Below are 16,270 nucleotides of genomic sequence, written 5' to 3' on the forward strand. Positions count from 1 at the left end.
CTGAGGCCAAGAAGACAGGAGGCTGTAGGGGCCACAGTCAGTAGAGCACTGGGTCAGCAGGCAAGCAGACGGACTGTTCTTCACCCTGAGAGTGTCAGCGCCGAGGGCACAGCAGCAGCTTAGAGAAGACTGGGGGAGGAAGGACAGAGAGCTGCTCAGAGGAAGCCTGCCAAGCTCACACAGCGCGGGGGTGCAGAGCCGGACACATGCCCAAGCCTGCTGGACCCCAGGCGCCATGCCCCTCCTTCCCATTCTGCTGGGCTCCACACCTGCCTCCCGGCTCCACACCTGCCTCCCAGCTCCTCCCGGCTCCCCTCCAGCTTCTGTCCCCTACTCACTGTGGAGGGTGTAGGTGCCTGGCTCCAGCGGCAGCTGGGTGGGCAGGACAATGAGGAAGCCCCTACTCCAGGGCCAAGCTTGGGATGAAGGGCGCTGCCACTCAGCATTGTAGGAAAGGCACTTGGGTAAGACAGGCAAGGGGCGGGGGCGGGGGCGGGGGCAGCAGAGCCTGTGATGAGGGGGCAAGGCACAAAGGGAACAGTGGGGTGGCGAGAGGCCGGGGCCCCCGGGGAGGGGGATCTGGGCCTTTGGGAAGCTCCTTTGAGCCCTGCCATGGTGGGGGTGCCGCTCCCGAGTCCAGGCCCAGTGCGTCGGCTCCTTGGCCATGACCTGCATGAGAAGAGTGGATGGTAAGTGGGAGGTGGGAGATCCAGCCTCTTTCCCCCACCCTGGGATGCTGGTGGGGGGGGGGCGGGTGGGCCTCACCTCCTCGCAGCTCTGGCGTCTCACAACAGCCCTGAAGCCCATCCGTGCCCACAGCTTGTCCCTCTGATGCAGGAAGTCTGACACTTGATGACGCCAATCTTGGCCCAGGGCCCACAGAAAAATCACGCTTTTGGGGTCCTCCAGGTCTTCCTCCATGTCATTCGCAAGGTACCTGGCCACAGAGGTGGGGAACAAGGGGAACAGAGGCTGTAAGCATCCGCCCTGCCTCCACCCTTTGACTCCAAGTGGGCATCCCCCCAGGCACCTGGGCCACTCACAGTGCCAGGAACAGATTGCTGTGGGTGTACTCGCTGAGCTGCAGGTTGGCACGCCGGAAGTAGACCAGCACCATGGACAGGAGGTACTGCAGACACAGATGGGGAGAGTTAGAGCGGGGCACTGCAGGCAGGGGAGGGGGCAGTGCCAGGCCCATCAAGCAGGTTCTGGGTGGCGAGGAGGCCTAGAAAATCCAGGGTAAAATGGTGCAGGGGGACCTGCAAAGACACGGGCCTAAAATGAAGGTGCTCCCTGCACCAGACCAGGGGACCCAATGCATAAGCTGCACTCAGGCCCCACTAATTCAACCTTCCCCGAGTGAGCCTGGACTCTCCCCCCACTCACCTTGTCTGAAATCTGGAAACAGGGATCTTTGGAGAGGAAATCCTGGAGGGAACTGTGCTCTGGGGGAGAGAGAGGAGAAACGGTAGACTGGGGTTACCACCCTCACCCCACGAGATGAGAGCAGCATTCTAAGTTCCAAAGCCCCCACTGAACCCACTTTCTGACATTTCTGACATGAGCGCAGTCCCCCCCACCCCCCCCACCCCCCGCCACCAACCTACCAAACCGGAGTCACCTGAGAAGGGCCAGGACCGAGACATGGGCAGGCTGAGATCCCACCTCTCACATCAGTTCACATGTGGTCCTCGCAGTCCTCCCTGTGCCAGCCCCCAAGTGGACTCACCCAGAAGGTGGAGGAAGGCCTGGAGCTCCTGGTGTCTGCGGAGGTGGGAAGACTCATCACCCTCACCTTGATGGCTCCAGCCCCTCAGCTTCACCTGGGTGCCAGCTCCAGGGACTGTGGCCGGGTCTTGGGCATCGCTCATCTCTTGGGGGGTTGGGGGTGGGTGGGGTGGGGTGGGACAGGGTGACCTGTAAAGAAAGCAGCCCCAGGACTTAGCATCTACCCCATTAGCCCCGCACAGGTCAAGGGGATCAGTATGGCTGGCCTGACAGACGACCTCCAGAAGGTGGAGGGATGGGCATGGAGAAACGGGGGTGGGAGTGGTGGTGAGGAGACAAGAAAAGCAGCAGAATTCCTGGGGGCTGCAGCACCCTCACCCCTCCTCCTGGCACCCCAGACCAGGCCAGAGAGTAACAACAGCAGCAAGGAGCGCCTCTGAGGGTTTCCTAAGTGCCTGGAGCTGTGTTAAACGCTTTAACTTATTTCGTCCTGGTAAGTAGACCCATTTTGCAAACGCGGAAACTGAAGCATGGAGGTTTCACAGCCACTTCAAGGTGGATCCTGTCTGACCCCAAAGCCAGAGACTCACGGCGCCTCTTGCCACCCAATTCACAACCACCCCCTCACCGTTCATCAAGCAGCCCTGAAAAAACCAGCAGACCATTACTTCACAGAGGGAAAACTGAAGCCCAGAGACAGGAACGTTATTAGACAAAAATACTGGGGTTTAGGGGGAGTTTTGAGGTGGAGCCACCGCAAATATTTGGAGCTACAAAGAGACTCCAACTACAGGGCTCGGGGGAGGGACCCCTCCAAAACGGCTTGGTCAACCTAGGGGCCTCCATCTAGGTTCCCATAGGTAAGCCCAGCCTCCTCCTTCCGGAAGTCTTACCTGAGCTCAGGAGTTAACCTACAGCGTAACTCCAAACCCAGTGAGTGCGTTTATATACCCCCAGAGCTGCCCCACCCTAGAAGCCCTCCACCAATCAGGCCCCTTCCTGGGAAAAGGTGTGGCTTCTCGTCATCACCACTCACCTCTACTTGGAGTTAACCCAGTCAGTCTCCACCACGCACCTCCCAGCTGCGGCTCTCCTGGGTAAAGGCTTCTCTCAAGTTCTATCACCTACCAGAGGGGTGAGGGCAGCCAGCGGGACCCCAGGGCCAGAAAGGCAGCAGGAGCCCCTCTCAGCTCTTTACAAATGCAGTGCCAAGGTGCAGGACCTAGAATGCTACCAACCTGGGTTGCGGCTCGTGGCTGATGAGTAAATTATAAATATTCAGTGATTGTGCCTTGCTGGGGAAGGGTCGCTGGTTGTGTCTGTGTTTATTGCAGATACAGGAATCCCCAAACCTGGGAACCAGAGAGGAGATTGTCTTGGAGTGAGAATTCCCTGGGGCCACATCCCCATTCCAAGGTCCTTTAGGGATATGAGAGCCCCGCCAGCGGCTCCAAAGTGCAGAAGGAAGGCTTTGCCCAGGAGCATCTAGTTCAACCCCTCCACCCCGCGTCCCCCCGCGCCCCACCAAGCAGACCTTAAGCCTTTCCATCTTCACTGACTCAGTTACTCTTTACTCTTTAGTTTTATAGGACAGTCAGCACCTACATGTGACAGGTGACTTCTCCCCCCTTTTTCCCCACAATAAAATACACGTAACTCAATTTCAACAATATGCACTGCCTTAACACCCTTTAAGTTCACATTTTTAAGTACTCACGAAACAGTAGCTCCCCATTTCAAAATTTTCAACTGAGGACGTGAGGGATAAGAAGGAAGAGGATATTAAACTCGAAGTCATTGAACAGGAAAGCAGTGAGATTCACTTTAGAGTGAAAATGATGACACATCTCAAGAAGCTCAAAGAATCATAATGGGTTCCCAGGAATTCAGTCAGGTTTCTCTTTGAACATCAGAGAATTGCTGATGATCACACTCCAAAAGAACTGGGAGGGGCTTCCCTGGTGGCTCAGTGGTGAAGAATCCACCTGCCAATGCAGGGGACACGGGTTTGATCCCTGATCTGGGCAGATCCCACCTGCTGCAGAGCAACTAAGCCCAGGCACCACGACAATTGAGCTCTAGAGCCCTCGAGCCCACGTGCTAGTGAGCCCACGTGCTGCAACTGCTGAAGCCTGTTCACGCTACAGCCCGGGCTCTGTTCCTAACAAGAAAAGCCACTGCAGTGAGAAGCCCTCGAACCGCAACTTGAAAGTAACCCTCGCTCTCTGCGACTAGAGGAGAGCCCTCGCAGCAGCGAAGACCCAGCACATCCAAAAAGAAAATAATTTTTTAAAAAAAGAACTGGGAATGGAAGAAGAAGATGTGATCTTTTAAAAATAGTCCTTTTAGTAAAATACAAACTTGTATATTAACTAATATATGTGGAATCTAGAAAAATGCTATAGATGATCTTATTTGCAAAACAGAAATAGAGACACAGATGTAGAGAACGAATGTATGGACATCAAGAGGGGGAGCGGGGGACGGGGTGAATTGGAAGATGGGAATGACGTATAAACACCATTGACACTATGTATAAAAGAGATAACTAATGAGAAATTACTGTGCAGCTCAGGGAGCTCTATTCAGCGCTCTGTGAGGACCTAAATGGGAAAGAAATCCAAAAAAGAGGGGATGTATGTATACATGGGCTTCCCAGGTGGCTCAGTGGTAAAGAATCTGCCTGCCAATGCAGGAGATGTAAGAGACGCAGGTTCGATCCCCGGGTCACAAAGATCCCCTGGAGGAGGAAATAACAACTCACTCCAGTATTCTTGCCTAGAAAATTCCATGGACAGAGGAACCTGGTGGGCTACAGCCCATGGAGTCGCAAAGAGACACGACTGAGCTACTGAGCATGTGTGCATATATATATGTATAGCTGATTCACTTTGCTGTAGAATAGAGGATGAGATGGTTAGTTAGCTTCATTGACTCAGTGGACATGAATCTGATCAAACACTGGGAGATAGTGAAGGACAGGGAAGCCTGGTGTGCTGCAGTCCATGGGATCACAGAGAATTGGACATGACTTAGCGACTGAACAGTAACAGCAATAGAAACTAACACAACATTGTAAAGCAACTATGTTGTTGTTTAGTTGCTAAGTCATGTCTGGCTCTTTTGCGACCCATGGACTGTAGCCTGCCAGGCTCCTCTGTCCATGGGATTTCCCAGGCAAGAACACTGGAGTGGATTGCCATTTCCTTCTCCAGAGGGTCTTCCCTACCCAGGGATCAAACACAAGTCTTCTTCATTGGCAGGCAGATTCCTTGACCACCAAGGAAGCCAGAGCAACTATACTTCAATAACAATTTTTAAAAGCAAGTAAAACATACACTTTTAAACTATAGCACGTATTTGATCATTATCTGCAGTCATCTCGCCTGCTTATTTACTTACTTCTCATGCGTTTTCCCCACCAGGTCACTGCCTTCAGAACAGCACCTTGTCAGCCTTATCAGCTCCCAGACCCTCTGTGCTGACTCAGAGCCTGCTGTTGCTCACATTTGGATGAATGAATGACTTACAAGGCCCTTGTGAATCTCTCCAAGAGCACCCCAACCCTACCCTCCATCACTATCCTCCAGCTACAGCAGCTTCTTTCAGTTCTCCTGTCAACTCTTTCCTCCCCCACTCTACACCCTGTTGCCCCAGGACCCTCATACATGTTGCCCCCTCCCAAAAGGACAAATGTCCTTCCTTCTGGGAGGACGCTGCTTCCTACTCCATGTATGCTTACCCATGTGGTTTGCTTCAGTCAGTGGAATTTGAGCAGAGATCATTTATGCCACATCTCAGTAGAAGTGTTAAGAGCTCTAAGGTGGTTCTGCCTTTCCTCTTTTCCATCTGCCCTGGGTCAAGTGTACCTCCAGGTAGTGGTAGCCTCTCTAGCCTGGGGTCTAGAATAAAGACAACATGGGGACTTCCCTGGTGGTCCAGTGGTTAAGATTTGGTGCTTCCACTGTAGGGGTCTCAGGTTCAATCCCTGGTCAGGGAACTCAGACCCCACATGCTGTGTGGCATGCCAAAAAACAAACAAACACACACATTCAAGCTAAACAGTAAAGGACATATAATATGATTAGGAAATAAACTTTTTGAAAATGCTAAAGGAAATTCTCTAGGCAGGAAACACAAGAGAAGAAAAAGACCTACAGAAAATAAAGCCAAAACAGTTAAGAAAATGGTAATAGGATCATACATATCAATAATTACTTTAAATGTAAATGGATTAAATGCACCAACCAAAAGACAGACTGGCTGGGTGGTTGAAAATGTGCGTGTATGCACTTCCACTTACCATAGTACTCTGCTTGACCCCCCAAATTGTATGTAATATTTTATATTATTAGGTTAATCATGTTCCCAATATGGCTTGAAACTGTAACTATCTTTTATTTTTTGTCTGGCTACTGATTGTGAAAACATATAAACACTTTTTACCATTATGATTATGTAACCATTACTCACTTAATACCATTATATTATGATTGGTCAACAGAAAAATAATAGAATTCTATATCACCAAAACTACTATTTAGAAGAAAAATCTGTAATCACTTTTTAAAAATCCAGATGCATATAAGAATTATCTTGAAAGTTTTTGAAAAATACAAATGCTCAGGTATTGCTTTTTTTCTCCAAAGCTCGAGGCATGTTTCTAATGAGCAAGCATGGTTAAAAACAACTTGACTATGTGAGGAGCTTTTACTTTTAACTACTTCATTTCACTTTTTCTATTTTATATTCAGTGCTGCCATTTCATTTAGTTTATGTTTTTCAATTTCTCCATCTCTTTTTTGTTTATGTTCTTTCTCAAGCTTTTATCAAGTGTGGTAGAAAAGCTTTTGTATACATTATAAATTTTTTTTAAATTAGAAATCTAGAAATTAATTTTTAATTAAAAAATTTTAATTAGACAAAAATTCATGTTTTCTAAAAGATATATATTATACATACCTATTAAATTTTAAAAATTTATGACATTTTGATTCTACTTGTTTGACTTAGTATGAACAGAATGCTAGATTTCTAATTAAAAAAATAGATATACAAACAGCAAAGTTTTACTGTACAGGGAACTATAGTTGTTATCTTATTATAACCTGTAATGGAAAATAATCTGAAAAATAATATGTATGCATATGTATAACTGAATCACCTTGCTGTGTACCTGAAACATTGTAAGTCAACTATCCTTCAGTAAAATATATATATTAGGAAATAAATGAAAAAGAATATATGTATAACTAAATCACTTTGAGGTACAGTGAAACATTGTGAATCAACTCTAATTCAATTTCTTTTTAAAAGGAGACTCCTTACTGAAACTCAAACTAAAAATCTTAATTTATCTAATTAAAAAAAACTTGTAATGCACAGTGGAGCTACATGTAACTTTGTTCTGTATTTTCCAAGTCTCCTGTAAATGTGTTATCATACTTTCATAATTTAAAGAAAAAAGAAAGAGAAAAAATAAGACTCTTGTTTAACATTTCCTCTAATTCCTGTTTAAAAAAAAAAAAAAGAAAAACTTCTGTATTGAAAGCTGCTGAGATTTTGGATATCATTGATATCAAATAATTATTGATATTGTTGGGTTGGATTTCCATTTCCTGCCCTAACAAATTACCACAAACTCAGTGGCTTAAAATAATGTGAATCTATCATCTTCCAGTTCTGGAGGCCAGAAGTCCAAAAGGGGTCTCAGTCTGCTAAAATCAAGGTGTGGGTGAGGTTTAATTCCTTCGGGTGGTCAGCCTCATTCTTTGGCATCTGGCTTCCGGCTTCCTTCCTCCTCTTCAAAGACAGTAGCATAGCTTCTACTAACTCTGATCCCTCTTCCACTTTTTTTTTCTCTTCCACTATTAAGGACCCTTGTGATTATATTGGGTCCATATGAATAATCCAGGATAATCTCCCCATCTCAAGATCCTTAATCACATTTGTGAAGTCCCTTTTGCCATGTCAGATAATATGTTCATGGGTTCCAAGAATTGGGATTGGTACAGATCTGGAAGGTCATTATTCTGCCTACCACATTTATCACAGCATAATTTCTACTGAGTTAATTAGTATACTGTTTATAAAATAATTGTGCTACAAGCTAGAAGCATACGTCCATTTATTGCATTTTGCTTTATTGTGCTTCACAGATATTGCATTTTTTACAAATTGGAGTTTTATGATAACCATCAAAAAGAATAATCAATAAATAATCTATAGTAGGAATAGAAAAGTTTGTTTGTTGGTTGGTTGGTTCTTTTGTTTTTTGGCTGCACTGCACAGCTTGTGGGACCTTAGTTGCAGGATTTTAATTGCCCCTGGCAGTGGAAGCGTGGAGTTGTAACCACTGGACCACCAGGGAATTCCCTAGAAAAGAGTTTTATTTGAACTGAGCTGCAGACTGTGGCCTGGAAAACAGCTTTCCAGATTACTCTGAGGAACTGCTCCAGAGGAGCAGGGTTTTCAGCAGTTTTATAACTCATCAGAACAAACATTAAACAAATCAGAAATATATTCCTTCAAGGTTTTGAAAAATGGACCACAGAGAACGCAAATCAAAACTGTATTGAGACATCACCTCACACCAGTCAAAACAGCTATCGTCAAAAAATCTGCAGACAACAAATGCTGGAGAGGGTGTGGAGAGAAGGAAGCCCTCCTACACTGTTGGTGGGAATGTAAATTGTTATAGCCATTATGGAGAACAATATGGAGATTTCTTAAAAAACTAAAACTAGAGCTATCAATGGCAACCCGCTCCAGTATTCTTGCCTGGAGAATCCCGTGGGCAGAGAAGCCTGATGGGCTACAGTCCGTGGGGTCACAAAGAGTCGGACACGACTGAGCGACTAACACTAACAGAGCTACCCTATGATCCAGCAGTCCCACTCCTGGGATTGAGATCCTGGGGTGAGAAAAACATGGTCCAAAAGGATATATGCACCCCAGTGTTCACTGCAGCACTGTTTACAATAGCCAAGACATGGAAGCAACCTAAATGCTCATCAGCAGAGGAATGGATAAAGATGTCATACACAGATACAACGGAAGGTTGAAAGTGAAAGCTGCTCAGTTGTGTCTGACTCTTTGTGACCCCATGGTCTATACAGCCCATGGAATTCTCCAGGCCAGGATACTGGAGTGGGTAGCCTTTCCCTTCTCCAGAAGATCTTCCCAGCCCAGGGATCAAACTCAGGTCTCTCGAATTGCAGCCGGATTCTTGGGAAGTGATGGAATGTTACTCAGACATTAAAAAGAATGAAATAATGCCATTTGCATAAACATGGATGGACCCAAAGATTGTCATACTGAGTGAAGTAAGTCAGTGAAAGAAAAATACCGTATGGCATCACTTGTATGTAGAATCTAAAAAGAAATGAACTTATTTACAAGATGAAAATAGGCTCACAGACTTAGAGAACCAAATTATGGTTACCAGAGGGGAAGGGTCGGGGGGAGGAATAGTTAGAGAATTTGAGATTGACGTGTACACACTACTGTATTTAAAATAGATAACCAACAAGGACCTACTGTATAGCACAGTGAACTCTGCTCAATATTATGTAACAACTTAAATGGGAAAATAATTTGAAATAGATACATGCGTATGCATAACTGAATAAGTTTGCTGTATATCTGAAACTATCACAACACTGTTAATCAACTATGCTCCAATATAAAACAGAAAGTTAAACAAACAAGAAAACAGGCCAGCAAGTACACAGCGAGTCAGTATGGCTTTGGCACCTGGAAGTGGTCTTTAACAAAACAGGACCAGCATTGGTGTCCCAGGAGGCATTTAATCTTTACTTTTAACATGGATATTCTTTACTTCTGGTCATCACGTCTTTTTATTTAATAATTAAAGCAGCTAACCCATGTATAAGCCAGAATGACTTTCCCACAGCTCAATATGTGAACATGTCTTTTATCACAACCGTATGTGGAGCTAATCTGTTGGCATCATTTTTCCAACAGCACTTGCTCACTTTGTGTTTTTGTGTCACATTTTGGTAATTTTCCAAAATTTCTCACTTTTTTCATTTTTATTATATTTATTATGGTGATGCTACTATTGCAAAAAGATCATGACCCTTCATTACTTTTATTTATTTATTTTTGGCTGTGTTGGGTCCTCGCTGCTGTGTGGGCTTTCTCTAGTTGCAGAGCATGGGGGCCACTTTTTGTTGTAGTGTGCGGGCTTCTTATCGTGGTGGCTTCTCTTGTTGTGGAGCACGGGTTCTAGGTGCAAGGGCTTCAGTAGCTATGGCGTGTGGACTCAGTAGTTTTGATTCCCAAGCTCTATAGCACAGGCTCAGTAGTTGTGGGCACAGGTTTAGTTGTTCCACAGCATGTAGGATCTTCCTGGACCAGGGATTGAACCTGTGTCTCCTGCAGTGGCAGTTGGATTCTTTACTACTGAGCCGTTAGGGAAGACCTGATCATGACTCTTCATGATCCATCATCATGAAGGCTCAGATGATGGTTACCATTTTTAAGCAACAAAATATTTTTAAATTATGTACATGGTTTTGTTTTGACATAATGCTATTGCACACTTAATAGACTATAATCGAGTGTAAACAACTTTTATATGCATTGGAAAACCAAAAACTTTGTGACCTTGCTTTATTTCAATATTATTTTATTGTAGTAGTCTAAAAGTGAACACTCAATAACTCTGAGATATACATGTATTTATAAAAGATACACAAAAAAAACATAGGATAGTTCTAAGAGATGCATGTAACACATTCAGAAGTAGAAGTGAAACCACTAGGTGGCGTTTCAGAGGGCTCTGAGGAGTTCTGATCCTCAATGTCTCAGTGCAGAAAGAATTTAGTAAGAGGCAGAGTGATAGATCAGAAGTGATTTGTTACAATAGGACGCTTGTGAGGCTTACAAGGGGGTAGGTGAGCATTACACTGCCCTGAGTACTTCAGTTCAGTTCAGTTGCTCAGTCGTGTCCAGCTCTTTGCGACTGCAGCATGCCAGGCTTCTCTGTCCTTGACCAACTCCCAGAGTTTGCTCAAACTCATGTCCATTGAGTCAGTGATGCCATCCAACCATCTCATCCTCTGTCATCCCCTTCTCCTCCTGCCTTCAATCTTTCCCAGCATCGGGGTCTTTTCAAATGAGTCAGTTCTTCCCATCAGGTAGCGAAAGTATTGGAGCTTCAGCTTCAGCATCAATCCTTCCAACGAATATTCAGGACTGATTTCCTTTAGGATGGACTGGTTGAATCTCTTTGCAGTTCAAGGGACTCTCTTGAGAATCTTCTCCAACACCACATTTCAAAAGCATCAATTCTTTGGCACTTAGCTTTCTTTATGATCCAACTCTCACATCCATACATGATGGCTGGAAAAACCATAGTTTTGACTAGATGAACCTTTGTTGGCAAAGTAATGTCTCTGTTTTTTAATATGCTGTCTATGTTGGTCATAGCTGTTTTTCCAAGGAGCAAGCATCTTTTCCTTTCAAGGCCGCAGTCACCATCTGCAGTGATTTTGGAGCCCGAGAAAATAAAGTCTGTCACTGTTTCCATTGTTTCCTCATCTATTTGCCATGAAGTGATGAGACTGGATATCATGATCTTTGTTTTTTGTATGTTGAGTTTTAAGCCAGCTTTTTCACTCTCCTCTTTCACTTTCATCAAGAGGCTCTTTAGTTCTTTGCTTTCTGCCATAAGGGTGGTGTCATCTGCGTATCTGAGGTTATTGGTGTTTCTTCTGACAATCTTGATTCCAATACTTAGTGGGTTACATTTTTATAATTGAAGGAAAAGTGGGGAGAGAACAAGATCATCTTCTTCCTCATTCTTGAATAGACATCATGCTTCCATTATCAGCTCCTCCTCCAGGTTGGGCAGGGGAGTTTCTTTTTGTCCTTACATGGTCAAGCCAGGACTGTCATGGTGCAATGGAAAAATTATTTTAGGTCTCAGCACAATAAGGGTCTTTCACTTTTAAGTGTATACTTTCCACAAATTATCATGAGTGTAGAGAGCATGTCCTTGGGATCATTAACTTATGAGCTCATTGGGCAGAATGTGAGTCTCATGACACCATTGTTCTATTGTTTTGAAGCATGTCTCATTCTTCTGTTGCATGTTTTTGTTCCTCAGCAAGCTTACTTGATTTTGTGGTTAAGCAAACCTGCTTTCTTGAATGATTATTAACTCACCATGATCTCTCAAAGCCCCTTAAAGTTTCCTCTCTATTTACAATCCCCTAATGGGATTTCTGAGCTAACTATTTGATTATCCTACTTCATCTCTATCAGAAAGATGGAAAAAAATATTAGGCAAATGTTTACTAAAGGCTGGAATAACTATATTAGAAAAAAATCAGAAAAAAACTTAAATTTCAGGTTAAAGAGGTTGCTTACTTAGTGATTTTTTAAATACACAGCAATTTTAAATTTATTCTTAAAAATAAGATCAACAGGCAATAAATATACATATATATATATGGTTCTATTCTATATATTTGTTGTTCAGTCACCAAGTCATGTGCGACTCTTTGCAACCCCATGGACTGCAGCACACCAGGCTTCCCTGTCCATCACCAATTCCTGGAGCTTACTCAAACTCATATTCATTGAGTCAGTGATGCCATCCAACCATCTCATCCTCTGTTGCCCTCTTCTCCTTCTGCCTTCAATCTTTCCAAGCAATAGGGTCTTTTCCAGTGAGTCAGCCCTTCCCATCAGGTGGCCAAAATTAGAGCTTCAGCTTCAAAAACAGCCCTTCCAATGAATATTCAGGGTTGATTTCCTTTAGGATTGACTGGTTTGATCTCCGTGAAGTCCAAGGGAGTCTCAAGAGTCTTTTCCAACACCATAGTTCAAAAGCATCAATTCTTCAGCGCTTGTGGTTCTATTCTATAGAATAGAATATATACATATAGGACCACAAGGAAAAGCAGATTACATCATAATTTTATTTGTAGACTCCATGACACATGCAGGCAAAAAAATTTAGCTAGGATATAAAAGATATGAAGAATATGGTTAACAAATTTGACCTAGTGAAGCATTGCACCTAAATGCAGAACAGCATATAAAGAACATTTCCCAATAAACCCATCAAATTCTAGACCATCAGGCAACTCAACTAGTTTCAAAAAAGTAAAATCATTCAGTTTGTATTCTTTTTACTGCAATATAATTAAGTTAAACAGTGCCAACAAACAGAAAAATGGGGAATCTCATGCATTTGAAATGAAGAAACATTTTATGAAATATCTGGATCACAGGAGAAAAAAAACCACAACTGAAATTAGAAAATAGAGTATAAATTTGCATTGTTTTAGATTAAAATCATAATGAAATATCATATAGCAAAGATGGAGGATCCAGCCAAAAATTCTTAGAGAAAAATTTATGACCTCAGGTGCGTATATTGGAAAATAAGAAAGGGTGCAAATGAGCTAAACTCCGCCTTTAAAAGTTACAAGGTGGGACTTCCCAGGTGGTCCAGTGAGATTCCAATGCAGGGAATAGGTTTGATCCCTGGTCCGGGAACTAGATCCCACTTGCTGCAACTATGAGTTTGCATGCCCCCAACTAAAGATCCCAAAGGCTGCGGGGAAGATCAAAAGATCCCCCTGGCACAACTAAGACCCAGTGTAGCCAAATAAATAAATACATGTTAAAAAAAAAAAAAAAACTTACAAAGAAAAAGCAGAGGGACTTCTAGGTAATTGAGGACCACAGTGGCTGCCTATGTCCCCATCTCCCAGTGCTTCCTTCCAAAGCAAGTTGAAACAAGCATGGGAAATAAAACTCTGCAGTAGCCTCATCAGAGCTTGAAAGCAGAGAATGTCCACACTTCACAATGAAAGTGAAAGTGTTAGTCGCTCAGTCCTGTTTGACTCTTTGCGACCCTATGGACTGCAGCCCTCCAGGCCCCTCTGTCCATGGGATTCTCCAGACAAGAATGGAGTGGGTTGCCATGCCCTTCTCCAGGGGACTCTTCCTGACCCAGGGATTGAACCCGGGTCTCCTGCATTGCAAGCAGGTTCTTTACCATCTGAGTCACCAGGGAAGCTGCTCTTCAGAATAACTGTAAACAGAAAGAAAGCGCACCGCAGGGCTGTGCTGGTCTCCTGCACTCCGGCCCCACGCCGCCTTCTCAGGAGGCTTTGTGCCCAGAAAAACAGGGAAGAGAGAAAAGGACAGCAGCAACACGGCCAGCTTGTCAATCTAGAACCTTCATCAGGAAGACGATGTTTTTTCTGCAGGCTGTAAATAATAGGAAAATGTCCTGGGACATCAGAATGCAGACTACAGGGAAGGGACTTCAAGTATATGGAATTTGAAGAGTCAGTCTTTTAAATATATAGGTTCTGGGAAAGGGGAAAGAAAGGGGGGTGGCAAATGGTTGAAGAGTCTTTGGGCAATTGAGTGATGAAGGAGGGGAAAAGCAAAAATTTAGGATCTTACAAGAGAAAAGAGAAACAAAGCTAAACAGAAAATCGGAGGACACAAACCCCTTCCCCCAACTAAACAAATTAAAATCCACTAAAGTGTCTGGACTTTGGTATATTGACATGAGAGTGTTTGATAGAGCTAGGAATCTTGTAAACACCCCAATAGCACAAAAAAATGAACAAGGAAAAGGTTAACAGATCCATTTGGAACTATTATTTAAAAACCAAAAAATTATCAGAACATAAAATCCAACACACATCAACAGAGAAAACTTTCCCCTGAAAAAAACTCCCATAAATCCAAAGAAACAAAACATCCACAAAAAAGTAATCATATTAATCACAAAAAATTTTTAGTAAGTTGAATAAAATGGAAATGTTATAAACAGTAGTCTCTGAATACAGTGTAACAAGATGAGAAGTCATTAACAAAGACAAAAACAAAATTAATTAGGTGAAAAACTGGAATACAAAATTCTAAAAAATAGTAAGACTCTATGAGATACATTTAAAGCAATGATTAGAGAGAAATCCCTGGTGGTCCAGTGGATAGGACTTCGAGCTTCCACTTCAGGGAGCATGGGTTCGATCCCTGATCAGGAAACTAAGATATCACACATCATGCAGAGCTGCCAAAAAAAAAAATTAAAAAAAAAGTACAGCAATGATTAGATGAACGTTCATAACACAGAACACTTTTATTATTTAAAGTAAAAGAAAGAGAAGAAATGAATTTAATTCCCAATTCTAAGAAAATTAGGGAAAAAACCAACAAGAAAGTAAACCAAAAGAAAGCACAAAGAGAGAAGAATAAAGAGAAAAACAGAGATTAGTGTAGTAGAGGACAGAAATTAGACTTGTGTTTTTGGAAAAATTAACAAACAGACAAACCACTTGTTAATTTGTTCAAGAAAAAGGGGGGGAAACATATATATAGCGAATAAGTGACAAGAGGAAAACAACCATTGGAATAAGACAATTTTTAAATCTTAAGATTGATTTTCAAAAAAAAAAAAAAAAAAGATTGATTTTCAGAATGGCAGAGTGAGGAGCACAGTTGAAATTCCCCCAGGTAAAACAACTATCTAACTAGAAAGAAATTTTTTACCTAATTATTTAGTCTGGAGATTATCCTAAAGGCATATCCAGCAAATTCAAAAGCATTCATTTAAGGGAATATTGCTCAAGACAGTGAGAGTCACAACAAGGATACACTATTTAGCACAGGGAATTGCACCATTATCTTATAATAGCCTCTAATATATAATCTGCAAAAATACTGTCTCTGTGCCGGACACCCGAAAATAACACAGTACTGTAAATCCACTATTGCTTAGTTGCTCAGTCATGTCTGACTCTGTGTCCCCTTGGAGGAGCCCCCCAGGCTCCTCTGCCCATGGAATTTTCCAGGCAAGAATACTGGAGTGGGGTGCCATTTCCTACTCCAGGGGATCTTCCCGACCCAGGGATTGAATCCACAGCTCTTGCATCTACTGCAGTGGCAGGCAGAATCTTTACCACTGCGCCACCTGGGAAGTACAAATCAACTATACTTCAATTTAAAAACAAAAGCAAAAACATAAAAACAGTGAGAGTCTATGACTTTTGAGCTACCACCCACTGCTTTCTCCTTCCTCCTCTTCTCCTTTCTGTCTTCCAGGAGTTTAACTCCACGCAGGGGCAGCCAAGAAAATAGGGGGTGCCCTCTCCCACTCTAGTCCCCATATCCCAGTGTAGAGCAAAGCTTTCACCTTGAGAAGGGCAGGCGGTCCACGTTTCGGATCCTCTCGTTGTTGAAGCTCTGTTCCAGGCAGGTGCAGCAAAAGAGACCTGGGCATCTCTTCCCCCATACAACCCACACTTGCAGGCAAGAAGCTCTACACTCTGGGCACGACAGGCCTAAAATACTGGATCCTCATGGCTCTCCTAAAACAGAGAGTCCACACCAGAAGGGAAAAGTCAAGAAGACCAGGAGCTGCTGTCTCCCACTCCCACCAGCTTCTAGAGCAGGGGTGTCACTCATGGGTAATGGGCTGCTTTCCCTACTGCTAGTTTCTAAAGTGTGGGGCAGAGGTTCTGCCCAGGTGGAAAGGCAGGCC

General features: G+C 43.6%; 1 protein-coding gene across 1 annotated transcript; it reads right to left on the reverse strand.

The window, feature by feature from the left end:
* Nucleotides 1–1,871, reverse strand: SPDYC (speedy/RINGO cell cycle regulator family member C). The gene is made up of 6 exons (XM_061156610.1): nt 1,730–1,871; nt 1,387–1,445; nt 1,044–1,129; nt 766–937; nt 339–669; nt 1–129 (listed from the first exon to the last, which is right to left on the reverse strand). Exons 1-6 carry the CDS (start codon nt 1,869–1,871, stop codon nt 95–97), a joined length of 825 nt encoding a protein of 274 aa, XP_061012593.1. The 3' UTR covers nt 1–94.
* Between the last annotated feature and the right edge of the window lie 14,399 nt (nt 1,872–16,270).

This window comes from Dama dama, chromosome 2, assembly GCF_033118175.1.
Source record: "Dama dama isolate Ldn47 chromosome 2, ASM3311817v1, whole genome shotgun sequence".
NCBI classification, from domain to species: Eukaryota; Metazoa; Chordata; class Mammalia; order Artiodactyla; family Cervidae; genus Dama; species Dama dama.